At 39.7% G+C, this 26,980-nt stretch overlaps 2 protein-coding genes across 6 annotated transcripts in view; both read right to left on the reverse strand.

Moving 5' to 3' along the window:
- Positions 1-9,589, reverse strand: part of PRSS55 (serine protease 55) — a 162,443-nt gene extending 152,854 nt beyond the window's left edge. Inside the window, exon 1 of the mRNA XM_073805777.1 lies at positions 9,486-9,589. The gene's annotated coding sequence lies outside the window, so the exon portion shown is untranslated. The remainder of the gene's footprint in view (positions 1-9,485) is intronic.
- Positions 1-26,980, reverse strand: part of MSRA (methionine sulfoxide reductase A) — a 370,269-nt gene that overhangs the window by 87,150 nt on the left and 256,139 nt on the right. For all 5 annotated transcript variants that reach the window (XM_073805778.1, XM_019941385.3, XM_019941386.3 and 2 more), the window contains one exon: positions 9,486-9,592. In XM_073805778.1, the coding sequence (XP_073661879.1) occupies positions 9,486-9,592 (107 nt within the window). The remainder of the gene's footprint in view (positions 1-9,485; positions 9,593-26,980) is intronic.

Consider the following 26,980-nt stretch of genomic DNA (forward strand, 5'->3'; position numbering starts at 1 on the left):
CAGCCCGGGCTGCCATAACAAAGTACCACAGATTGGGTTGCTTTAAACAAAAGACAATTACTTCTCACAGTTCTGGAGGCAGGGAGGTGCCAGCAGGGTAGGTTTCATTGTGAGGACTCTTTTCATGACTTAAAGGCGGCCACCATCTCACTGTGTGTTCACGTGATCTCTTCTCTGTGTGCTCGTGGGGGGAGAGAGGGAGAGAGGGAGAGAGGGAGAGAGGGGGTGAGGGGGAGAGAGAGAGAGGGGGAGAGAGAGAGAGAGAGAGAGAGAGACAGAGAGAGAGACAGAGAGAGAGAGAGAGAGGGTTCTGGTGTCTCTTCTTACAAGGACACTAATCCCACCATGGGGGCTCCACCCTCATAACCTCATCTAACCCTAAACACCTCCCAAAGGCCCCCGCTCCTAATGCCATCACACTGAGAGTTAGGGCTTCAACATATGAATTTTGGGAGGACACAAATATTCAGTCTGTAACAAGGGGTAACAGTGGGTTTCTTTATTCTGCTACATCTTTTTCGTTCGGGTCAACAAATATTTGCTGACAACCTGCTAGGTGCCAAGCACAGAACCAGGCCTTGGGGGAAACAAGGATGACCAGGAGCCCCCAAACAGCCCACTTAATGTCAGGATAGTTCCCAGAAAATGGTCTACAGGAAAGAGCATTTGTGACACATGGGCTTTTGTGACCATGTGTAGCAAGCACAGTTTATTACAAGAAACTTCATGAGATCCTTCTTCAGATAGCTGTGTTTGAAACAACTATAATGAGAATCTGGCAACTAATCAGTACACAATTAATATTTGATAAGGTAATTAATGTATTAATTTACTGAGGAAGATGGGGGGAAGGTAAGGAAGGAAGGACCAATTTTCAAATTTTCAGCCTACAGATGCTTACAAGGAAACACAAATGATCTGTACCTCCTGGTAGGGAATTATCAGGTCCAGTTATATTATGATGATTAGAGCATAACTGGATATTTATTAATTATATTTAATTTCTCTCAATTGAGTTGGCATAATTAGAACTACTTTCTTGACTGGAAGACTGAAGGGGCTCAGCTTTGACTAATGCATATTGGGTGGCTACTACAGGCTAGCTATAGTAGGTATATATATATATATTTTTTCAGTCCATAACAAGAGGTATTTTACATATATAGAAAATATTATTTAATTCTTATAACAAGCCTATGAGGAAATTTTGCTATCCACACTCAGGTAATTTAAAAATGAAGACTGGATCTTCATTTTTAAATTCAGGGATCCACGGGTAGTAAGTCACTAGGAGAGTACCAGAACACCCTCCCCAGCCATTCCAACATTATTTTGATTACTCACTCACACGCATAATTTTCTCCCCCAAATCTAGCTCTTAGGGTTTTTTTCCTGTTGTTATTTTTAGTATGCTACTTTGTTTTGGTAAGCAGGATGGGGGTGAAGGTGGATCTTTTTTGAAGGTAGAGATGTTTGAAAGGGGGATAAGCTTATGAAAATTTGTACCTCCCTTCAAAACTAGATACAGACCCCAAGAGAGAGGAGAGCAAGCCCTGTCCTCTCTGGGATACTGAGCGTGTTCTGTGGATGGCCCTGGAGTCCAGAAGAAGCCAGATGGGCACCCACTGGGTGAGCAGCCCAGGAAAGAAGAGCTCCCAGTTTCAGCCCTCATTTGAGGCTGGACATGTGACAGTGGTAGGATGGAAAGCAGATCCGCAGACTGTAGTAGGCTGAATAATGGTGCCCCCTGGTGCCCTAATCCCTGGAACATGTGAACGTTACTTTATATGGCTGTGATTAAATTAAGGGTCTCGAGATGGGGAGATTATCTTGGATTATCCAGTGGGCCCTAAATGTAATCACATGGGTCCTTGTAAGAGAGAGGCAGAGGGAGATTAGACACATAGAAGGGAAGGAGGCAACGTGGCCACCTAGACAGAGACTGAAAGGATGTGGCGAATGCCATGGAATGTCGGCAGCCGCTAATCAAAGTAAATAATCAAAGCTGAAGCAATTCTAAAAAATACTTGTTGTAATCCAATCATTGCAGATATTTTTTTATCTTTCACTTGGGTGCTTTTTAAAAAAATGACACTGTATAGAGCACAGTGACAGATTGCTAGATAATTGAAATTTAAGATAAAATATGGCAAATAGAGACTATAGCTATGCTGAAGATTGGATGGATGGATGGATGGATGGATAGGTGGGATGCTGAGAGACAGAGCCAGATGTTAGGGCACTGTTTTATATTTGACACATGGTGGGTAATTGAACATTCACCCAAAGAGGTTATCCAGAGGAAAGCTTGTGCTTACTGTTCACGAAGCTTTGAGGAGTTGGGAAGGAAGTGGGCCGTGTGGCCAGAACAACCTTTAGATTTATTAATTCTCTATCAAATTTCAGGTAACATAATCTATTGGTGATCAAAAGATTTAATTCCTAAATGAGGAAGAGTCAAATTTTCAGGACATAAAAATCACAAGTGAACAACCCCCCTCCCTGCCACAGGTCACTATTCAACTTAGAGTATTAGAAAATGTCATCATAGGTTCACTTGAGAGGTAAACCGTCTACATCTCATGATCCAAAAACAATTAATAGTACATCCAATTGTCTCCTCCAATTAATACCATAAGCAAAGAATTCCACTGTGAAACTCTGAGGAAAAAATATGAAAATGCTGTTAACAAAAGATTACGAAGTCTTTGTCAAAGGCAAGAAGACCCCACATTTTGTGCAAAGGCTGCAGCTCACCAAAGATGTGAAGCAGCTGTCAGATTCTGTGAACAGAATCCCACCCTTTCAAGGTCAAGGAACCCAGCGTGAAGCTGAAGTGTCACTCTGATCCTCCTCTGTAAGATTCTCCAGCCTCCTCTAATCTGAATGGAAATTAGCAAACTTCTTCAGCCTTTCTTCCTTTCCTAGGGTTGTTGGTGAGCCTGGTATCTACAACCCAGCCAACTCTGCAGAAAACCACAGTTTAGATGGAAAATCACTTTGGGTTTCTGGCTCATCAGCAGTACTGCACATCTAATTAGCTCAACAATTGGTCCCTGTGATAAAATCAGCTAATTTTATGTTCAAATGGCTGTTCCGTGGTAAGTAATACTGTCACTCTCAACTTCACGTGGCATAAAGAAGTTGCTGAAGAAGCTGCTTACTAGGGGGTCACTGGGGGCAAACCAGTGAAGACTATTAAATTAGTAACTTCAGTCAATGTTACAGTTAGTACAGAGGGGTCCCGCCAGGGCTCAAATAAGATGAATTCCCAGGATGTGGTGACAGGGCCAGAAATGCCAACTCTTACCAGAGAAAACAATACATATAAAATGATGGAAAGCCATCTGCAGAACCTCCCCGAGGTTTAACCCGAATGTTTGTAATGAGGTAGATTACGGAGTCCTAGGCCCTCATCCAGTACTGTTAAGAATGACTCTCCCAGATTAAAGACCCCTGTTGCTTCAGGAATGTGTTCAAGGTTATGCTGGAAAGAAAACCCGGGAAGCCAATTCCAGGTGTCACCTCCCAACTTCCTCTCCTTCACTCACCTGTGAAGGCAACTTGTGATATCTGAGACTCTTTCCCTGCTTCGTGAGTGACCTAGTAAAAACCACGTTACTCTTTAAGGTAAATGTAAAAACACAGATCAACTTCTTCATGGTGTAAAAGCTAATCACACTGCCTCTCACCAGCACTGAGAGTTGCTGATTTCTTTTTCTTCTTTTGGTGTGTATTTATCAATTATACCAATTGCACGGACAGTTAAAAATTGATACAAGCTTCAAAACTAGAAACAAGAAATGCATGAATGCATACAATTTTACATAAAGATACAGAGAGACATATTCTTACCTATATCTAAACATATCCATTATATCTATGTATGTATACTGATACATATAGTCAGAGATATAGAAATGGCTCCATTTGTATAAAGTACTTAAAACAGTAATTAGCACGTAGTAAGTACTCGGTACTGTTGCTGTTCTATTAACATCAATGTCATTATATGTACATATATCAACTATATACATACATAACTGTACATTATGTAATTCTACGATTGTAGCAGGATGCCTGCTAAAATTAGACTCGTGTTTTTCATTCTCTGCTCGAACAGAGGAGCCAGAAAGTCACTAAATCATAGTAAATTATCCTGGAGACACTGTAGTCACTTGGCTGGCGTGGACCAGGCAGGGGTGGGTGAAGGACTCTTTGTACATTGTTGCACCTCTCGTGCATCAGCTCAGATCCCCTCGGCCTCACCTTTCTCTCCTGCAGTCCCTGCTGCAGTGGCCAGCTCTGCATGGACTCTGCGTAGCCTCATGCAGTGTCTCACCTCACACCCATGCCATGTGCCTCTTGCTTCCTGCCCTGGGGACACAGTATCCTGAGCCCACAGGTGTGCAGTCCAGAAGTGCGGAGTGAACCCATGGGGGGTGGCATCCAACGGACAGATGCTTCCCTTCTTCCCCCGGAAGGACCCGTCATTTCATAAGGACCAGGCACCCCTTCACCGAGAGCAGGGGCCAACTTACATTGGTTCTCCTTCCTCTTCTCTTCCACTCCCCTGCCCCTCACTCCTGCTCTATGGCACCCAGTAAAGTCCTCACATATAAGCCTTTTTCACGGGCTCTCCTTTCTACAGGACCCAGACTAAGACAAAAATCACAGTGGTCACCTGTGTCCCAGTGCTCAACAAGGTAGGTGACACCGTGAGACACCTTGTTCTTTGGTTCCTGAAAAGGAAAATGGCTTGACCCCTCATGGCATAGATAGGAAAAGAGGGAAAAGGACAGTAGTTCTCACTGCTCAAGGTGGGACAGAAGGATAAATCCTGACCCGGAGCTTCCGGGTGGGGACCCTTGGGCACTGGCTGTGTCAGGAAAGGAAGAGATCTCTGCACTTGACAGAGCTCAGCCACGGGTCCCCAGGGCCATGGCTCTCAGTCCTCAGCTCTGTCCAGCGGTGGCTGGAGGAAGAGCACTTGACCCTCATGCTGTGCCTCTCCAGAGAGGAGAGGAGAGAGCAGTTCCTGAGCTCTCACAATGCACCAGCCCGGGAGCAGAGGGCTTGTAACCCTGGGTCTGCCAGCCCGGGAGCCAGACTGACGCCCCACCCCCTGCAACACACACACCGCCCCACCCCTTATACTGCTGTGCTGTCGAATCAGGCTGCCGCTGGCCTCATGTGGCTATGTAAATACACAATTAAATTAGTTAAAAGAAAATAAAACGTTCGGTTCTTCAGTTGCATGAGCCACATTTCAAGTGCTCAACACCTCTATGTGGCTAGTGGCTCCTGCCGGACGCTGCAGGAGAGACCACCACCATTGGGTAGAGAGCTGTACGGAGGCTCTGGTCTAGAGTCAAGACTCTATGGGTTTTAGTCAGTTTGCCAGGAGGGAAATACTGGACCTCCTACTCATCTATCAGTGGACTCCAGGACCAGTTTTTATTTATGTATAAAAGAGTCGTGAGAGTATTTGTTCTCTGAGCTGGTGATAAAGCAGTTCTATGTGATTATGTTAACAGCAATGGATATCTGGATGCTGGGGGCACAAGAAGGCCCCAATCTTTATTTTAAAAATAGACCCTACTTTTAAAAGTCAAGCAAAAAATATGTATATGTAGGAATGTATTTAATTCCCATAGGCTTAAGTACAGAACACCCAAAAAGCACTAGGTTAGAACAACTGTCTAGAATATAAGATTAACAGTCCCCAAATCTACAAAAATAATGGAGAAATTATTAAAACAAATAATATTTAATAACTAAATTTTACTTCATATGTGTATCTGTTATCTAAGACCAATGTGGGTTCCACTCAAAGCTGAGGATAAGAAACTATATTGGGGTAGAAACCAGAAAATTAGGTGTAAGTTAGCCTCTTCAATATCACGTGGAAGGCACTGACCTTGTGAACTTAAAATTTTCATTGTGAACACCAGAATATCAACTCATTTTGAGATATTCTGCAGGGAGATTAATATCCTTCCAGAGTCTCTAAGTATTACTGTTTGTACCTTAAGAGATTGTAAATCATTATATTAGGAAATCAATATATAGCATTAATCATATGTAACTTTTAGTATTACTTACTAACACAGCCTTTATAATTAAATATAAAGAGATTAAATAAAATAGAACTAACTCTTCAGGGTTTGCATGGGGCCAGTTCTCAGTGGAGCCACAGCACCTTGTCTGGTGTAGGCACCTCCCTACCCATCTCTCCAATGCTGGTGTTCCTCAGGTCCTAAGCCTCCTCTTCTCATCACTTTTCACTTTTCTAAGCGATCGTATCAGCAACTAAGGCTTCATTTACCAAATATAAATTGATGATCCCAACAGTAATAAGGGCTACCATTTGTTGAGCACTTACTATGTGCTATGCCCTGTGCTTTACAAGCATTAACCCAGTTGATAGTCACAATAACCCTCCCTGCAAGGTGGGAACAGCCCATGTCTCCTCCTAAGAGCCACGTGGATGCACGCATCAGGGGTACCTTAAACACCACCCTTCCAAACTTAACTCACCCTCCCCACAAATCTGCCTCTGCTCCTCCATACCTTCACACAAAACATCACTAGCCAGAAACCTAAGTCACCCTGGATTCCTCCCCCTCATCTAGTCTCCACTTCCAATCCAGGCCCAGGTTCTATTAGTTCTCCTTCCTAAATATCCCTTCATTCCATTCATACCTTCACCATCCTAGACGAAGCTCCCATCACTTCTGGCCTACAGTCCTGTGACAGAGGTCTCTCATCCTTATGTGTCTGCCTGAGGTAAATATGATACATGGCTTTCTGAGTGTCAGGCATCTGATAAAAACTTATGCAGCTGACATACCAGCTGAGGCAATTCAAGGCTGGAGGTCACAAGCTGAAGGGAAGCACACGTGCCCAGGTAAGCCTACCATTATCAGAAAAGTCATCACGGGGGAGGGGTGGTGGTGGGATGAATTGGGAGATGGGGATTGACATATATACACTAATATGTATAAAAGTGATAACTAATAAGGACCTGCTGCATAAAAAGTAAATAAATAAAATTCAAAAAAAAGAGAAAGAAAAGTCATCACATACATGCACCCCCATGTTCACAGCAGCACTATCTACAATAGCCAAGACCTGGAAACAACCTAAATGTCCATTGACAGAGGAATGGATAAAGAAGATGTGGTGCATATATACAATGGAATACTCCTCAGCCATAAAAAAAGAATGAAATAATGCCATTTGCAGCTGCATGGATGGACCTAGAGATTACCATACTAAGCAAAGTAAGTCAGAAAGAGAAAGACAAATACCATATGATATCAGTTATATGTGGAATCTCAAGTATAACACAAATGAATTTATCTATAAAATAGATACAGACTCGCAGACATAGAGAACAGGCTTGTGGTTGCCAAGGGAGATGGGGGGTGGGGGAAGGATGGATTGGGAGTTTGGGACTAGCAGATGCAAACTATTATATATAGACTGGATAAACAACAAGGTCCTATTACACAGCACAGGGAACTATATTCAATATCCTGTGATAAACTATAATGGAAACATTTTTTTAATTAAAAAAACTTAAAAAAAGAAAAGTCATTATAAAAAGAGATCTGAGAAAGGATAATTTATACTTAAAAGCTTTTTAGAATGGAAATATAAACAGGCTCAAATGAGTTCAAAACGTTTATTTTCTTGTAGCTTCTGCAGCACAGTGCAGCTGGGGTGCCTCTGGCTTGAGGTCCAATGTGAGGCTGCAGACAAATTATCAAACTGGGGCTGCAGTCTCAACTGAAGGCTTGACTGGGGTTGAGGGGCTTCCAAGCTCATGCATGTGGCTCTTGGAGGCCTTGGTCCCTTTGCCATGTGTGCCTTTATACAGGGATGCCCCACAACATGGCAGCTGGCTTCCCCCAGGGCAAGTGATCCAAGAGGCAGTGAGACAGAAAGGGCCCCCAGGATGGAAGCCACAATCTTGTAATGAACTCATCTCAAAGGTAACATCCCATTGCTTCTGTCATTCATTCGGAGGGAGTCATTAAATCCAGCCCACACTCAGGGATAGGAGATTCCACGTGGGCAGCAACCACTGAGGGCCATCCTCGAGGTTGCCTACTATTATCATCCAAGCAGACTTCACAGCCTTGGAGGGAGGGAGGGGACGTGCTAAGGAATAAATGGGGTCCTATCAGCATCTCCGTTAGCCCTGTCTGCTTTTCGGAGTTGAACTGACTGTGAGTGGCATGTCCTGCTCCTTTTTCTCAATAGGTGTACTCTTGTCCCTGCCCCCTCCTCACTGCCACCTCTGCCACCAGAGGGATAGGTGGAGAACCCACACATTCCTGAGAATGGCTGCGTAGCAGACTTTTTACATAATTCTAAAATAGATCAGCATTACTGTAGCTCCTGGCTCTACTCTTAAATGTGGATCCAACTCTCTAGAAAATATAAAGATAATTAAAATTTAAACACTATCACAAAGTTCTAAAATTTAAAGCAACTCAAGTTATTTTGAAAAGAACTAAATCTCTATCACAGGAGATTTTAAAAATATAATACAAGTTAATGGTGAAAAATAATTATTTCATGATGTAACATCTATATTTCTGAGAAGTATTTTTATTATAATTCAATCTACTGTTACAAGCAAGAGAGAGAGGACTATGGGTTGAATTCTGTGTCCCCAAGAAGATGTTGGAATTCCAACTACCAGGAACTCAGAATGTGAACTTATCTGGAGATAGGGTCTTTTTTTTAACATCTTTATTGGAGTATAATTGCTCTACAATGGTGTGTTAGTTTCTGCTGTATAACAAAGTGAATCAGCTATACATATACATATATCCCCATATCTCCTCCCTCTTGCATCTCCCTCCCTCCCAGAGATAGGGTCTTTAACAGAGATAATCAAGTTAAACATGGGCATTAGGTAAGGCCCTAATCTAATATGACTGGAGTTGTCATAAAGGTGTTCATTTGGACACAGAAACAGGCACACATAGAGGGCAGATGATGTGAAGACACAGGGAGAAGACGGCGGTCTACAAGCCCAGGAGAGAGGCCTGGAGCAGATCCTGCCCTCACAGCCTCCAAAGGATCCAGCCCGGCCAACACCATGATTTTAAACTCCCAGCCTCCTGAACTGTGAGACAATAGATTTCTGTTGTTTAAGCCTCCACGCCCTGCCACCCCGGTCTGTAGTACTTTGTTATGGCAGCCCGAGTAGATTAAGACAGGCAGAGAAAAAAGAAGAGAGACTCAGAGAGAGAGAGAGAGATTATATGTTAAGCTGTATATTCATCTGGAGGACTTGACTTTAAAGAGAAATGGCATAAGGGCCTATTCTTCTATGGAGCAGAAAGGCTCAATTCCAACAGGCTGACAGAAATTTCCAAAACATGTGAAAACAGAACACAGTGCCAAGTGCCAAGAACCAGACTCTGCCTCCACAGGTGGGGTCCGGGAGGGAGAGGGGACCCTACCTTCTGGTAGTCCTCTTTGGACCTCAGGGAGGCCTCCATGTGCTCAGCAGAGGTCGGGTAGATGGCAGAGCGGTACTGAGAGCCGTGGTCGTTGCCTTGGCGCAAGCCTGGGAAAGCAGAAAGCAGAGTATTACTGGGGTGGCCTGGGCAACGAGGCCAGTGCCACACATTCTCCATGACTCGTGTCCTGCTAAGTGCTTGTTTTAACTGCATCCTGACACCACTCTCCTTAAACAAGCGTGCAACGTATCTGTTTTGCTTTGCCTATTTTAATTGTAACAAATATCTTTGAACTTAAGGTAAATTTATCACAGGCCTTGCATCGCAGTAGATGCTCTGCAAATATGCATTTTTCTATGCAGATATTTAAGTCATAACCATGTATCGCTTGCAAAGCACTGTGATACACACTGTTTCCTTGGATCCTAATGAGACATTCTGTGTGGCAGGTGTTACCGTCCCTCGACTGGCAGATAAGGAAATGGAATAATATACGTGGAAGTGCCTGGCCTAGTGCTTTGCACACAGGAGTTGCCTAATAAATGACAAAGTGACTGATGCTCAGAGAGTTTAAAGAGTTTGCCTAAGGTCATGCACCTAATCAAAGAAAAACCTAGCACTTAAAATCAGCCCAGCACACTTTCCACCCTGTCACAGCAGCTAAAGTGTAGATGCTGGTCAATTTCTAACTGAATGATAGAGTCCCCAAGTTAAACAGCCACAGGCCTGCCATAGATCCCCTATAGATCCCCATGTTGTTGTAAAATGAACTTCACACATGTTTACTGCATCATTCAAGCATCAGTTTCAGTTTTAACAAGTGCCCCCAAACTCCTCCAGTAAAAGATGCAACTTTCCAAAACAAACAGTTCCATATTTTCAAGCCCCCAGCTTAGCTGACTTCCTAGAAATGCCATTGTCCCACCTTCAGAGTCCCTTCCTCTCCTCAATGCACAAAGGTCACATGCGGACCAGGAACCAAGCGGCTTAAAGAGCCAATACCAATAATGACATCAAAATATTAAATTAATATTATATAATAAAAATAAACCAGCCCATGCCTCCAATAAGCATTGATTAATACCAAATTAGTATATCTATTTCATTTCTTTCTAAGTTATATATTCATTTAAGTATTATAGTAGTAGTCTTATGGTGTACAATATATAAGTATTATTTACAGTATACAGTATGTATTATAAATATTATTTATTAAGCACCTAATACATGCTGAGTACTTTTTCAGATGCTGAAGATATAGCAGTGAATGAAAGAAAACCCTGCCTTCACAGAGCTCACATTCTAGTGGAGGGTAAGAGACTGGATAAATATACATTCCAGAATGTTCTTTGTTTTCAATTTTCCCTCCTTCCCTTACAAGTAGGGCTTTTCCCGTATGACTACTTCCCATCCTTTTGTCCTAACATCCATTTGCATAATGGCAAGACGGTTGCATCACTGTTCCTTCTGAAACATTCTCCACGAAGAAAAAATATTGCCGGATGGCTGATTTTTGATCAAGTCAGACCCCTCTCCATTCAGAACAAGATGCCGAAAAACACTGTCTCCATGTGTAGTTGTTTAAATCTATTTAAGTTTTCTTTTTTTGAAAGAGAAATTAGTATGTGAGTAAAAGAGAACCTGCAGGTATGATTTATTTATATTTTTCAATAAGTTTTACTAAGATTACATACGCCTTGTACACTGAAGACTAATATCTGTGTGTTTACTTGGAGGTCTCTGAATTATCACAGGATCATGGAAAATTGTTGCTTACAGATAAAAAGTGGCTTTTTAGGAAACAGAGTGGGAATAATTAAGAATCACTCCAAGGATATGGTTTAACAGTGGGCTCTTTCACGGATCATATTTTCACAAATCATCTGGTATAAGGATTATACAATGAAACCCTTAAGTTTACATCGATTTTTTAGAGCTGCTTTTGTAGTGACATGACAACCTAAGGGGTAGAAACATCTGGAAGACTTCACACAATTGTGTGGTTGGGCAGAAAAGATGCACATGGCTGTCATTCTGGGCAAGTATATAAGGCAATGAATTTCTATAAAAAATAATCCATGCATCATTTATACAATTAGAGTTCATACTACTACTGTGATCGGGGATGGGGATTTATGGGCCCTTCCCTGAAGCCATGATCCCTCGATTCTACATTCTAACTTGATCGCCTGTTCACTGTAACACTGATGTGGCTCCTCCCACTGTTGTCCCTGTCTTCTTGTGCAGGTCTGGGCTGTCGCCAACACACTGTGGACAGCTTTAAAGAGGAGTAACTTCGTGGGCATTAGCCCTACCCCAGACTCACTGCACCTCTCCCATTGTACGAACCCAAACAAACCGTCCATTGGAAAGATGGGAGCTATTCACACAGTTATAGTCACATTTGTGGGCAGAAGTCTCTCAATTTTGAATTTACAGCTTCAACCTTCTAGTCACATCCCTTCTTGGATGTTCTAATAAAACTAAAAGTTCTTCCTGTCAGAAACAATACCCTCTCTTCCTGGTCACTCTGGCTAAACCCCTGACTGGCCAGGAAGGAAGACAAGAGAGTGTTTAAGAGATACACTAGGGGATGGAGACAAAACATGAAAGCCTGTGTTCGGATTTCTTTGAGTCTTGAGTGATATTGGACTAGGCATTAACTCTCCAGTCTACTCAAGGACAACGTTATTTTGATTGCATTTTTCCACCACAGTTCATCCTGAGGAGAGGGTATAATACCTTAAACCAAAGCCATACATCTATATCCACATACACGTGTGTGTATTTGGTTAATTCCAATGCATGAACCTTTCGGTTCACTAATGAAGGGGCTTATTAAGTGGATAGAAGCTTCAAATTTGAAAGCAGATGGTTCACTGGAAAATACGATTTGATGCTCAGCAGATTGAGAAACCTATAGAACTAGGGCTTTTCTGTTCTCATTATTTTTAATACATTGCATTTATAGATGTTTAGCATCATTAAACTTTTCACCATTTCTTTCAACCTCTATTGGTTTATATAATGAACACAAAACAGTAATTTACATGTGAGGAAAACCTGTTTACTAAATCTCTTGTCAGAAGCCTAGGACTCAGAGCTGCAAGAGCTTGTTTTTAGGTCTGACTCTGCCACTGACATGTTTTATGCAAATTTCCTATTCTTTCTGAGCTTCAAACCTCTTCTGTAGAACAAGGATTATAAGGGCCTAACCTATAGGTTTGTTTGAGGAGCAAATGAGATGGAACCTGTAAAGTGCTTTGTTGACTATAAAAAATTATGTAGGGGTTAAATACTTTTATTTTTACAACTTTTCATAATCTTAGAACAGTTCAGAACAACTACTTTGAAATAAAAATAACAAATGACATCACACAAGACACTTTAGGAGTGACCCTTTTCCCCCAGAAAAGCATTATTTATATTAATATCTCAGATACTCATACAGCAGGGGTCTCACAGATAAGTAATCCAAAGAGAGGGTCAGATTCATTTTATGTGTGCAGAAACGTACTGTTCAGTTTTTAACTAAACAGTTTATTACATTTTTCTTTAACAGAATTACCTTCCTAGTTAAATTTTAACTCTGCTCATGTCCACCCCAGTTCTTCATTTCAATGGAAAACAAACCCAAGAAAGGGTTTGTTTGAGTGAATTCTTTGAGTGAATTCTCCTTCCCCTGCTCCTACCCATGAAGCGCTTTCAAATGCAATGTCTTCACGCTTGGTCTCTGATCTGAAGTTTGAGAAAAATCAAGCCTGTTAACATTATCTTGTATCTCTCAAGCTCACACCCACTGGGTTACTAAAAAGGGGGAAAGAAAGACTTGCAGAGCGGGTGGTAGAGAGAAACAAAAACAATTAAAAATTATTGAAAAACGAAGTTCTTAAAGTCCTTCTTTCTGACTTCCTGCCTTCTTTTCTTCCTTCCATTCATTCATCCGTCTTTCCCTGAATCAGGCAAGGTACTAGATACTGGGATTCAGAAATAAGACGGTCTCATTTTTCAACTAGGTCCCCATCCTAGTACAGTGAATGCCATCTTATGAGTTAAACCTAGATCTACCTGACACGGAAGCACTTTCTCTTTTCAAGACTGATGCACAAGAAGTTACAGCAAAACAATCAAAGACTATGGAACACAGTGTGTGTGTGCGGTGCATCTGGTGGGCAGTGGAGCATGCCAGCCCAAGACCCAGAAATAAGAAGAAGCTTGGTCTACGCTGAGGGCTGTGAGGAGATGAGCCTGGGTCCTGCCAATTGTCCTGGAAGGAAATGAAGCCGGTCGGTTGAGCACGAGGCCGCATGGGTGTCTTGACAGGACACACGGGGGACCAGAGACGTATGGAAAGATCAGTTTCAAGGGAGCCACAGAATTCCGTGGAACCCCGGGTGAGCATAGGGTTCCAAATCATCAAAAATCCAGAGCTCTTTTTCACATTGATTCAATACGTGTTGCAAAGTTCACTGTGCCTTCCACTTGGCTTTGGAAAAACTAGGAGGATAAATTATTAACATTATTTGGCTGTCTTCACATGCCAGGAAAGTAAGCAATAGACTTGCTGTAGGGGGTGAAAAGAGAATAACCAGCTCAGATGCAACATCTTGTGCTTAAAATTCTTCCATAACACTCTCTAAACTGATTACTGAGGACTGGGCTTTGGGGCATTCTTGAAAAGAACTGCCCTCTTGGCACCTACCAACTGTTTGAGATTTCTCCATCCACCTACTCCAAATAAGATTTGAAAGGGACAAACCATCATGAGACTGCTCTAAGATTTCCCTCTCTCTCAGTGGAGCCAGAGAAAATGCTGGAAAACAGAGAAATGCTTAACCTATAATGAGGCAAAAAGATGGGTGAGTTCTCATCTGCTCAGTAGCCCTCAACTTTGGCTCATCTTCGGGTACTAGCCCTGTTTTATACATTCAGACTAGAGAGATGAGAAATATGCCCGAACATGGAAATTTTAAATGGAAGTTCACACTGTGAGCTGTTGTGAGGTGATTAAGAAATTTCAGGAGTCACCAGCTGGTAGTGAACGTCAGGGCAAGGAAGGACATATTCCTAATGGTCTGAAATTACTGACTCTGTGTTAGGGAACTTCCAAGGAGCAATCTCATTGGAGGACCACCCATGTTGGCTACAGAGACCGGGTGACTCCCACCAGGATGAATCTAGATTCTTCTCTTCTACAGCCAGTTGCTAGGAAAAAATGGATCCCGATCGTGGTCTGCTGCATGAAGCAGAGACACTGGCATGAGTTTTGCCATGAGATGGTTCTGGATTCTAATTCCATCTCTGCGTTTACTGTGTAACTTCAGCCGAGGTACTAGACCCATCTAAGCTTCAGTGTCCTCGTTCGGAAAAGTGGGGATGGTGATACACACCTCACAGGTTTGCTAGGTATCTTACATAGGAGCTCAATAAACATATCTCCGCCATCCCCTTGGGACTTCTAATGCAGAAATTCAAGGAGGAGAAGTTTTCAACATACTACTTAAGAATTTAAAAATTCCTGCCAAGAAATGAGCTACTAAACATCTAGCTGAGTTCAGGAACCTTGCTAGAGATTCAGCTAAAACACAGACCACTGAGCCTGATCTCAGTCTCAGGAAATGTCTAGAATGTATCAACAAACATATGAATGCAGAGAAGCAAGCTGTGATCACTAGGATGAACATGGATCCAACTAGAATCCATGCCTCTTAACCTCTCTGGCCTCAATTCAGCATCAGTAAGGATTTGGGTTAGATCCTTTTAAAACCAGTTTTATTAAGGTATAATTGACATACCATAAATGGTAAATATTTAAACTGTACAATTTGATCAGTTTTGACACGTGTATATGCCATGAAATCATCACCACAATCAAGATAATGAACATTTACAAAAGTTTCCTCATACGCCTTTTAAATCTCCCCTTCTCACCACTCCCAGCCCCCAACCTAAAGCCCCAGGCAAACACTGATCTACATTCTGTCATGTGTATTTTTCTAGAATTTTATACAATTGGAATCATGTCGTGTGTACTCTTTTTTGGTAACTCAGCCATGTTGTTGTGTGTATCAACAGTTGCTTCCTTTTATTGCTGAGCAGTGTTCCATTGATTGGATATGCCAAATTTGTTTACTCACTGACCTGTTGATGGATATGTGGGTTCTCTGCAGCCTCTCGCTATTAAAATAAAGCTACTGTGATTATTCACGTACAGGTCTTTGTATGTACATATGCTTTCAGTTCTCCTGGATAAATACCTGGGAGTGGAATGGCTGGTAAACTGCCAAACTTTTTCCAAAGTGGCTGTAACACTTTACATTCCCTACCAGCAATGTATGAGAGCTCAGTTGTCGTATCCACACAAACCCTTGTCATGGTCAGTACTTTTAATTTTAGCCATTGTCAAAATATGTGTAATAGTATCTTATCGTGGTTTTAATTTGAATTTCTTAATGTCTAATAATGTTGAGTATCTTTTCATGTGATAATTTGCCATTTGTACACCTTCTCTGGTAAAGTGTTCAATTTTTTCCATTTTTAAATTGTATTGCCTCTTATTATTGAATTTGGAGTTCTTTATATATTCTGGATACAAATACCTTATCAGATACATACTTGAAAATATTTTATCCCAATCTGTGGCTTGTCTTTCATTCTCTTAACAATGACTTTCAAAGAGCACAAATTAATTTTGATGAAGTCCGAATTATCAGTGTTTTCTTTTATGGATCATGTTTTTGGTGTTGTATCAAAAAAAATCTTTACCTAACCCAAGTCACAAAGATTTTCTCCTATATTTCCCTCTAGATGTTTTATAGTTTTAGGTTTTAAATTTAGGGCTATGATTCATCTTATGTTTTGTATATGGTGCGAGATATGGATCAAAGTTGTTTTGGTTTTGCTGTGGTGGTGGTAATTTGTAGTTGTTTGCTGCAAATACAATTGTTCCAGCGCCATGTTTGGAAAACACTATCCTTCTTCCACTTACAAAGTGGAAGACTACAAGTCTCTCCTTCCAGACTCTGCGCTATTTTTTTTAATAGTATATATTGTGTGCTTTTATTTTTTATTTCTCCATAGTCTGGTTCCAGGACTCTACTCTTAACCACATCTTTGTACTGCCTCTGTTACTTTCTTTTTTTTTTTTTTTACATTTTTTTTGGAGTATAGTTGCTTTACAATGTTGTGTTAGTTTCTACTGTACAGCAAAGTGAATCAGCTATACGTATACATAGATCCCCTCTTTTTTGGATTTCCTTCCCATTTAGGTCACCACAGAGCACTGAGTATAGTTCCCTGGGCTATACCGTAGGTTCTCATTAGTTATCTATTTTACACATAGCATCAATAGTGTATATATGTCAATCCCAATCTCCCAATTCATCCCATCTCCCTTCCCCCTCGGTATCCATATGTTAGTTCTCTACCTCAGTGTCTCTATTTCTGCTTTGTAAACAAGATTGTCTATACCAGTTTTTTCAGATTCCACATATATACATTAATATATGATATTTGTTTTTCTCTTTCTGACTTACTTCATTCTGTATGACAGTCTCTAGGTCCATCCACATCTCTACAAATGACCCAATTTTGTTACTTTTTATGGCTGAGTAATATTCCATTGTATATATGTACCACATCTTTTTTATCCATTCCTCTGCTGATGGACATTTAGGTTGTTTCCATGTCCTGGCTATGGTAAATAGTGCTGCAGTGAACACTGGGGTGCATGTGTCTTTTTGAATTATGGTTTTCTCTGGGTGTATGCCCAGGAGTGGGATTGCTAGCTCACATGGTAGTTCTACTTTTAGTCTTTTAAGGAACCTCCATACTGTTCTCCATAGTGGCCATGTCAATTTACATTCCCACCAACAGTGCGAGAGGGTTCCCTTTCCTCCACTCCCTCTCCAGCATTTATTTTTTGTAGATTTTGTGATGATGACCATTCTGACTGGTGTGAGGTGATATCTCAGTGTAGTTTTGATTTGCATTTCTCTAATGATTAGTGATGTTGAGCATCTTTTCATGTGTTTGTTGGCCATCTGTATGTTTTCTTTGGAGAAATGTCTATTTAGCTCTTCTGCCCATTTTTGGATTGGGTTGTTTGTTTTTTTGATATTGAGCTGCATGAGCTGTTTGTATATTTTGGAGATTAATCCTTTGTCAGTTGCTTCATTTGCAAATATTTTCTCCCATTCTGAGGGTCGTCTTTTCATCTTGTTTATGGTTTCCTTTGCTGTGCAAAAGCTTTTAAGTTTAATTAGGTCCCATATATTTACTTTTGTTTTTATTCTCATTACTCTAGGAGGTGGGTCAAAAAAGATGTTGCAGCGATTTATGTCAATGAGTGTTCTGCCTGTGTTTTTCTCTAAGAGTTTTATAGTGTCTGGTCTTACATTTAGGTCTTTAATCCATTTTGAGTTTATTTTTGTGTATGGTGTTAGGGAGTGTTCTAATTTCCTTCTTTTACATGTAGCTGTCCAGTTTTCCCAGCATCATTTATTGAAGAGGCTGTCTTTGCTCCATTCTGGCCAGGTATATTCTGGCCTCCTTTGTCATAGATTAGGTGACCATAGCTGCATGGGTTTATCTCTGGGCTTTCTATCCTGTTCCATTGATCCATATTTTGACTTTGTGCTATTTTTGCCTAACATTTTACTTCTACATACCTTATAAACCTCAAAATACACTTATTATTTTTGCTTTAAGCAGTGGTTTATCTTTTAAAGATATTTAAATCTTTAAAAACCTTTATATTTAGTTAACATGTAGTTAACATTTCTAGTACTCTTTATTCCTTGTGGAGATCCAGATTTCCTGATGGCATCATCTTCTTTCTTTCTGTTTGAAGGACTTCCTTTAACATTTCCTTCTAGCTGGTGATGAATTCATCCAGCTTTTGTACATCTGAAAAAATATTTTTGCTTTCTTTTTGAAAGGTGTATTCACCAGGCAAAGAATTCTAGTATGACAATTCTTTTTCTTTCAGTAAAGATATTGCTCCACTGTCTCCTAGCTGGCATTGCTGCTGATGAGAAATCTGCCATCTTCGTATCTTTGTTCTCCTGTATGAAATTATCTTTTCTTTCCTGTGGCTGCTTTTAAAATTTTCTGTTTGTCACTTATCTTACTGATTTGATTATGATGTGTTGTGATGTTTTTCTTCACGTTTCTTGTGTTTGGTGTTCATTTAGCTTCATGGAGCAGTAGTTTTATAGTCTTTATCAAATTTGGATTTTTTCTGACATTATTCAATTTTTTAATCTCAGGCATTGTAGTACTCATCTCTTAAAGATGGACTGGGTCTTTTTTATATTTTTTGTCTTTCTACTTCACATGTTCAACCTTCCCTCTAGCTTCTTAAACATACTGAATACAGTTTTAATGGCTTTAAAACCTGTGCTAGTGTCATTACCTGCATCAAGTTTTTATCATTTTCAATCAATTGATTTTTCTCATTAAAGATACTATTTTCTTGCTTATCTGCATGTTGTTGGATGCCAGAAATTGTGAATTTTATCTTGTTGGGTGCTGGATATTTTGTTATTCCTACCTATGTATTCATATACTTTGTTCTGAGAGATTAAGCTACTTTGCAAAAATAACATATCCTTTTGATTCTTGCTTTCAAGCATTGTTACTTTGGACCAGAAAAACTTTTAATCTACATTAATTGCCCCACTAATGAGGTAAAGTCTTCAGAAGTACTCTACCTGATGTTCAATGAGTTTTTATATTTTCCATTCTAGGTAATGAGAATGGGCAGTATTCCCAACCCTGTGTGAGCTCTGGGAATTGTTCCCTCTAATTCTTCAAGGTGATTCTTTTTCTGGCCTCAGGTTGTTTAATCACACATATGCTGGTCAGTACTCAGACAATTACTTAAGAGAACCCTTTGCAGATCCCCAGAATTTCCACTCTCTGAGTGTTTCTCTCCTCCCTTCTTCTGTTCTGTGAATTCCACCTTCCTCAGCATCCCTGGACTCTCAGTGCCATCTCCTGAACCCATGGAGACTGTGAGACTTGGCCTGGGTTCCTCCTCCTTGCTTTGCAGCCTAGAAACTTTCTCCAGGAAATAAGGTAGGGCATTTGTAGGACTTCTTTATTTGTTTTTCTTATGTCTGCTGTGTGAGAACCATTGTTTGTTTTGTCTGATTTTTTTAGTTATTTCAAGTGGGAGAGTAAATCCAGTCCCTATTACTCCTTCTTGATCATAAACAGAAGTCTTTGAGCTAAATATTTTCCAAATATCTTCTCACCCTAATTAAAAAAAAACATTTATAGTTAAAATAATGGGTAGGGGGACACAGACAGACAGACTGAAAAAATTCCCTTAAGGTTTTTGTGGAGGTTTGGAGTGTATTTTTTGTTTGTTCTATTCTGTTAACAAATGGACTCTGTAAATTTATTTCCATAAAATAATTCAGATTAAAAATTTATATGAACAGAATCTGGATGGTGAGAAAAATTTTTTAAATCACCATGATTAATCAAAAAAAATAATTTCATCTATTTTTTTACCCTTTTATCTTCATTCTTCTCGATCATTCTGATCCAACAGTGTTCACAGTGCCTTCCTTCCTTAAATGCTTTTTCCCTTGGCCTTGTAACACTGTACTCACCTCAGAATCTCACTATTTCTTGACCACTTTATGTCTATTTGCTTTTCCATTTCCCCCCCACCATCCTCCTTACTACAGATGTTCCTGGGCTCGGTCTTTGTCCGTCACCCTCCCTTCCATGTGCCCTCCAGCGGAAACTTCCTTTTCTATGCTGTGAACTTACAAGTCTGAATTTGTGATTCATGTTCTCTTCCAGGCATCAGCCATGTAGAGCCACATTCCCATTAGACGTTTACATATCTAGGCTCCATCGTCCCTGGATTCTCAACTTGACCTCACTATCTTTCATTGTCCCCCACCATTCTCATCTCTATCCATTGACTAGACCATTCTTCCAGCAAACCAAGTTTTCAATTTTATAGTAATCCATGTTTCATTTGTGTCTCCTTTATGCCTTAAGCCAGGCAGTCACCTAGCTTTACCTTTGTTTTCTGTAAAATCCTTCAGTAACGTTTTTCTTTCCCTTTCCACAGCCTCCTGCCTGATCTAGAGTCCATACTCCATGGTGTGTGATGATAAAGCTAGTATGAACACCTGGATCTTCTGCAGAGCCCTAATTCAGGGCTGCTTAACAAATGTTTCCTGGCTGTCTCTGGCTGTGTAGGTTGAATAAATGAACTGGTAGTTCCTTGCAATAGTGGGTCATTTCACTCCATAACCCTATCATTGTTCCCAGTACTGCAAGCCTAATATTTCACCCTTCTTCCCGTGAACAAAGCCTAAGGACATCATTTTTCAAATTTTCCATCTCAGACCAGAGTGAACATCATGCAGAAAGATGACAGATGCAGAAAGGTGACATAATGCTGCAACTCCCTGCTGTGAAACATACTCATTTTCATATTTTTCACACTAGACTTAGAGTTTCGACTTGTTTATTATTCCTTTCAATGTTATAAAAGCCAGCACAATAATCAGTTATTCTGCATATTAATATTCACTAAAGTAAGATGGCTTTGAAAAGTAAAGTGAAGGCAAGTAAAGTAAAATTTCCTTCAAAGTATCCATTGGATTTAGAATAAAATATGTTCAATTCCTGATTTTTTAATCCAGGCACCCCAGGAAGAGGATGGAGACAAGATGGTGGAGTAGAAGGACATGAGCTCCAGCACCCCAGGAAGTTACATTGAAATCTGGGCTTCCATGTGATTTGGTTAAGCATAAGCCTCAGTCACTCTTTTGCATACCGGGAGATGATAAAGCATCAGCAAGGGAAAGTGTTAACTAGGTCATCTGAGGGAGACAAGAGTACTTGGGCTATTTTAAAGGGGGAAGAAGCAGCTAAGAAATTAATTAATATACTAGAAATGAAATTTAAGTGATTTTAAAGACATCGTTGGGCATCTGAACTGTTAAAATAAAAGGATGACTACCAAGGATTCCCTATCAGGGTTTCTTAACTTTGGCACTATTGACATCTTGGCCTGGGTAATTCTTTGTTGTGAGGGGCAGTCCTATGCATTGTTGGATGTGTAGCAGTATCCCTTGATTTTATCCATCTCTGATGCCAGCAGAGTCCACCCTATTGTGACAACCAAAAATATCTCCATACACTGCCAAATGTCCCCTAGGGGGCAAAATTGAGACCCACTGCTATATATTAATGAACTACATCTTTTGATATCATTACTTATAGAAGCCTACATATTCAAAGCAGCTAAATGAAGCAACATGTGAAAAGTGAAAGCTCTAGGATATGTGGAAACCAACAGTTATAAAAGAGTATCAGAGGTCTTTGGTATTCATATTTTCATTTGCATCTGCTTATTTCAGTGGTTACCAGTTTGGTTTCACTTTTTACTCCCAAATTTAAGAGATTTGCATTAGAGAACACAATACCTTCTTTTTCCTTTTTTGGTAAAATAGCATTTTAAGCTACACATTGCAAGTCCACAAAGAAGAGAAGAACATAAGCACAAATTAAAATCAACATGCATATAGTTTGAAAGAGAGAAAGTTCTCAATTTTATGGAGAAGGCAAGAAAAGCACATTTTTTCCTTCTTATTTAATAGCTTGGTAGGAAAACAAGAAGCATTAAAGTTGTTATCACATGTTTCCTGGTGACTAGAATATCTTACCATATCTCTCAGAAAGTCTCGTATCTCTCAAAAATTGGTACAGCCCCATCTCACCATACCACTTAGGCACTGCAATCAGTTTAACAGAGAACAAAGGTAACAGTGGCTTAAACAAGACAGAATTATATTTCTTTTTCACTTTAAGTGAAAGGTACTGAGTTAGGTGATCTAGTGGTGGTCGGGTGGCACATGGTCACCAGGGACTCAGATTTCTTCTTTCTACACAACTATCCTTAGCAGATGGCTCTCATTCTCAAGGACATAAGATGACTTCTGGTGCTACAACTGTCAGGTCCAAGTTGTAGATTAGAAAAAGGAAAAATAGAAGGACACTTCTTCCCACCTCCTCTATCTTTAAAGAGACTTCCCAGAAGTTCCAAGCCATACTTTCACTCATATCTCATTGGGTGAAACAAGTCATATGACCACACCTCCATAATTCCCCTCTCCTGGCTCCGCTGTGGAGTAGGCCAAGGTCAGGCTACCTGAGGCCACACCCTTGCTCAGCTTCTTCCCCTTCCCTAATCTGCTGTCCTCACTCTCTTACAGGTTCTTTTCTTTTTCCTCAGTAAATCACATGTACTAAATCCCTGTCTCATGCTCTGCATCTAGGGAAACTAACCTAAGGCTTCAAGCTATTCATCTAGTTTTGCTCTCATTCAAGCCACCTTACTGCCCACCTCCAGGGCTATGTTGTTTCTTACATTCCATCACTTTAGTTGTTTAGGTTCCTAGATGAACTCTTATTAGATATGTTTATTAAAGTATTATTAGACGAGTTTATTAAGTTGCTATAATGATCTCTTAATGAGATCAAAGTTCTTGTGGTCAGCATCTGGCTTACACATGCCCAAGGGCCACCATTCTCAGAGAAAGACTACTGGCCTACATGCTAAAATGTCGCACTCAGGATGGTACGTCTCCACCGTATTTAATTCACTTTGTGAGATTAGCATAAGCAGAGGCTTAGCTGCTATAACTCTGTTTACTAGATTTTGAACATTCCTAATTGCTTCTTCAAAATTTCTCTCAATGAATAATGAAACAACCAATGAATGACTCAGAACTTCAAACACTCCATGGATAAAGAAAGTGTAGTACATATGTACAACGGAATACTACTCAGCCAAAGAGAAAGAATGAAATAATGCCATTTGCAGCAACATGGATGCACCTAGAGATTATCATACTAAGTGAAGTAAATCAGAAAGAGAAAGACAAATACCGTATGATATCACTTATATGTGGAATCTAAAATATGACACAAATGAACTTATTTACGAAACAGAAACAGACTCACAGACATAGAGAACAGACTGGTGGTTGCCAAGGGGCCATGGGGGAAGGATGGATTGGGAGTTTGGGATTAGCAGATGCAATCTATTATATATATGTATAACAATCACTTTGCTGTACACCAGGAACTAACACAGCATTGTAAATCAACTATACATCAATAAAATAAAATGTTTTTAAAAGCAAGAAAAAAAGAACTTCAAACATTCCAAATACATGAACAGAGTCAGCACCTCTACTCCCTGCTTCTTAAACTGACCCCACCTCCCCAGAGATGGCACAGGAAGACCACCACAGATGAGTGGCACTGGTGGAGTGCTGCTTCAAGGATGACCTCCTGCCTCCTGCTGGAGAACAGGGCCTCCACGGGGGCAAAACATCACAGGGTTCTGAAGTCCTCCAACAGGTAGATGAACCTGCATCCCTCAAAGCAACAGCTGGCACCTCTTATCATCACCCATGGGACCCTTCCTCCTGGCACACCCGGACTTTAGCTCAGGTGTTTGAGACAAGTCTTATTAATATGGAATAATCTCACATTACCTGACTGAAAATTAATTCTGTCCATTTTAAATGACATCTCATTTTAAAGTTAAAACACTGAATAACACTTAGAGAAAGGTTGAGCACCTGCCCAGGGCCAGTGCTGGATCTGCAAAGCGCTAACTGCAGTGCTAACTGCAAAGCCGTGCTCTTATCCACTACTATCTCAATTTGTAAATTATATATCACTTAAGCAAAAAAACTGAAGTAGAAAATAGTGAACTATGAAAGATATTACATGGCTCTCTTCTGAAAGAAAGTATTCTGTGTTCCCTACCATTTCCACAATACTGTTTCTATTTTTTAATGCAATGCATCTCAAAAGAGATAAAAGAAAATTGCTATATAACAGAGGTGTCAAATATTCACGCTGTACCTATAAGGAAGGGTTTGAGTTTCAGTAATGAAAAAACATTACTTCTATAATCATAGATAAATTATTTTGAAAAGATATGGTGATGTCTTCCTAAAAGGCAAAATAAATTTATCTTAGTATAGTTTTTGCTTTTATGAAAGAGAAATTCTATTTCTGGCCAGCCAAAGGAAATATTTTAAATTATTATATCTTTCTTAGAATATCTGGGACTCCATATCCACTTATGCTACAAACTCCCAAGTTTGACCAAATAATGAGTCTTGAAATGTTCAAATTATCATCAAAATGTATGAAAACCTTCAAAATATTAAAATTTCTATGTCACTATTTCCTATCCAAATCTTAAAGTTTTGTAGCAATGAGTCAGCCAAAGTACTCCCCTACAGAACATTATGCATGTAAATGAGATTTATAAGATGTTTACATTTGAATCAGTACCAAGCACGCATATGCACACACATTCACAAAGTTATTCTTTCATCATGGGCATTGCTCATATTATTAACAGGAACAGCAATCAATATATTAACCTTTGTAATTTCTAGATCTGATTACAGAAAGATACATAAATGTACAAAAGTTCATAAAACATAAATGCAGTTTATTAAAGCATTTACATTAATGCTGTCATACTATATATAATGTTGCAATATGTAATATTATTATACTTATTATAAAGTGAATGCTCATATAACCACCACTCATATCAAGAAACAGAGAATTGTCAGCACCCTTGGAGGCCCTCCATGTGTCCCTACTGATGACAATACCTTCCCTCTCTCCAGTAGTACCCACACCTGATTTTTGTAACAGTAATCACCTATTTTTTTGAAATTTACATCAATGAAGTTATTCTGTTGTGTTTTGTTTGTTTGTTTGTTTGTTTTTTGTGGTACGTGGGCCTCTCACTGTTGTGGCCTCTCCCGTTGTGGAGTACAGGCTCCAGACGCGCAGGCTCAGGGGCCATGGCTCATGGGCCCAGCCGCTCCGCGGCATGTGGGATCTTCCTGGACCGGGGGACAAACCCGTGTCCCCTGCATCGGCAGGCGGACTCTCAACCACTGCGCCACCAGGGAAGCCCTATTCTGTGGTTTTAATCTTTCACTTACTGTTATGTTCATGAGGTTCTTCTATTTTCTTCATTTTCATTGCTTTGTAATATCCCTTTGTATGAATAGATCATAACTGATTTATCCATTCTACTGCTGATGAACATTACCAGCTTGGGGCTGCTAAGTACATTCTTGACCTGCATTCTGTTACATATGTATAAATTTCTCTTGAGTACATACCTAGAAATAAAATTGCTGGCTTGTTGGCTTTGCATGTCCTCAACTTAACTAGATGTTGAACCATTTCCCAGAGTAGGTGTATTAATTTATAAACCCATATCAATTCATGAGAGTTGTCAGAGCTCTAAATGTTTGCCAATTCATTAAAGTCTGTTAATGTCAGACTTTTCACTTTTTGTCGGTATGCTTGGTGTGTAATGAAATCTCACTTGATCTTAATTTGTATTTCCTTGATTAATAATGGCACAGATTATCATTTCATGTTTCCTCACCATTATAAGTCCTTTGTCCATTTTTCTATTCAGTGGTCTGCAGTTTTTAAATCTACTGGAGATAATTTTAAAATCTACTTTTTATATATCTTGGATATTAATACTTTGGCAAATATAATCTTCCTATCCTTACATTTTCTTTATGATTTTTTTGATGAACAAAAGTTGTGATTTTAATATAGTTAAATTTATCAAATAGTTTCCCTTATGGTTAGTGCTTTATGTATCTTGTTTAAGAAATGCTTCTCAAACCCAAGATCATAATGATATTATCTACTTGAAGTTTTGTAGTTTTGTTTTCACAATTTAGGTCTGTAATCTACTTGGAATTTACTTCTTTTTTTCACTCTTCTTACAATATTTTAGATTTTCTTTTTAAACTTATTTTTATTGAATAATGGTTGATTTATAATATATTAATTTCAGGTGTACAGCATAGTGATTCAATATTTTTTATAGACTATACTTCATTTAAACTACTATATATAAAATATGTAACTAATAAGGACCTACTGTATAGCTCAGGGAACGCTACTCAATTCTCTGTAGTGACCTATAGGGAAAAGAATCTTAAAAAGAGTGGATATATGTATATGTATAACTGAATCACTTTGCTGTACACCTGAAACTAACACAACTTTGTAAATCAACTATACTTTAATAAAACATTTTTTAAAATGAAATATCAACTTTCCAAAGTTAAAAAAAATAAAATTACAAAATAATTACTATATTGCCCTGTGTTGTACAATATATCCTTGTTGCTTATTTATTTTATACATAATAGTTTATACTCTCAATCCCATACCCCTATCTTGCCCCCCTCCTCCCCTCTCCCCACTGGTAAGCACTAGTTTGTTCTCTATATCTGAGAGTCTGTTTTTGTTTTGTTATATACATTTGTTTGTGCTATTTTTTAGATTCCACACATAGGTGAAAACATGAAGTATTTGTCTTTCTCTGTCTGACTTATTTCACTAAGCATAAAATACCCTCTAGGTCCATCCATATTGTT

The sequence above is a fragment of the Tursiops truncatus genome, chromosome 6 (assembly GCF_011762595.2).
Source record: "Tursiops truncatus isolate mTurTru1 chromosome 6, mTurTru1.mat.Y, whole genome shotgun sequence".
NCBI lineage: Eukaryota > Metazoa > Chordata > Mammalia > Artiodactyla > Delphinidae > Tursiops > Tursiops truncatus.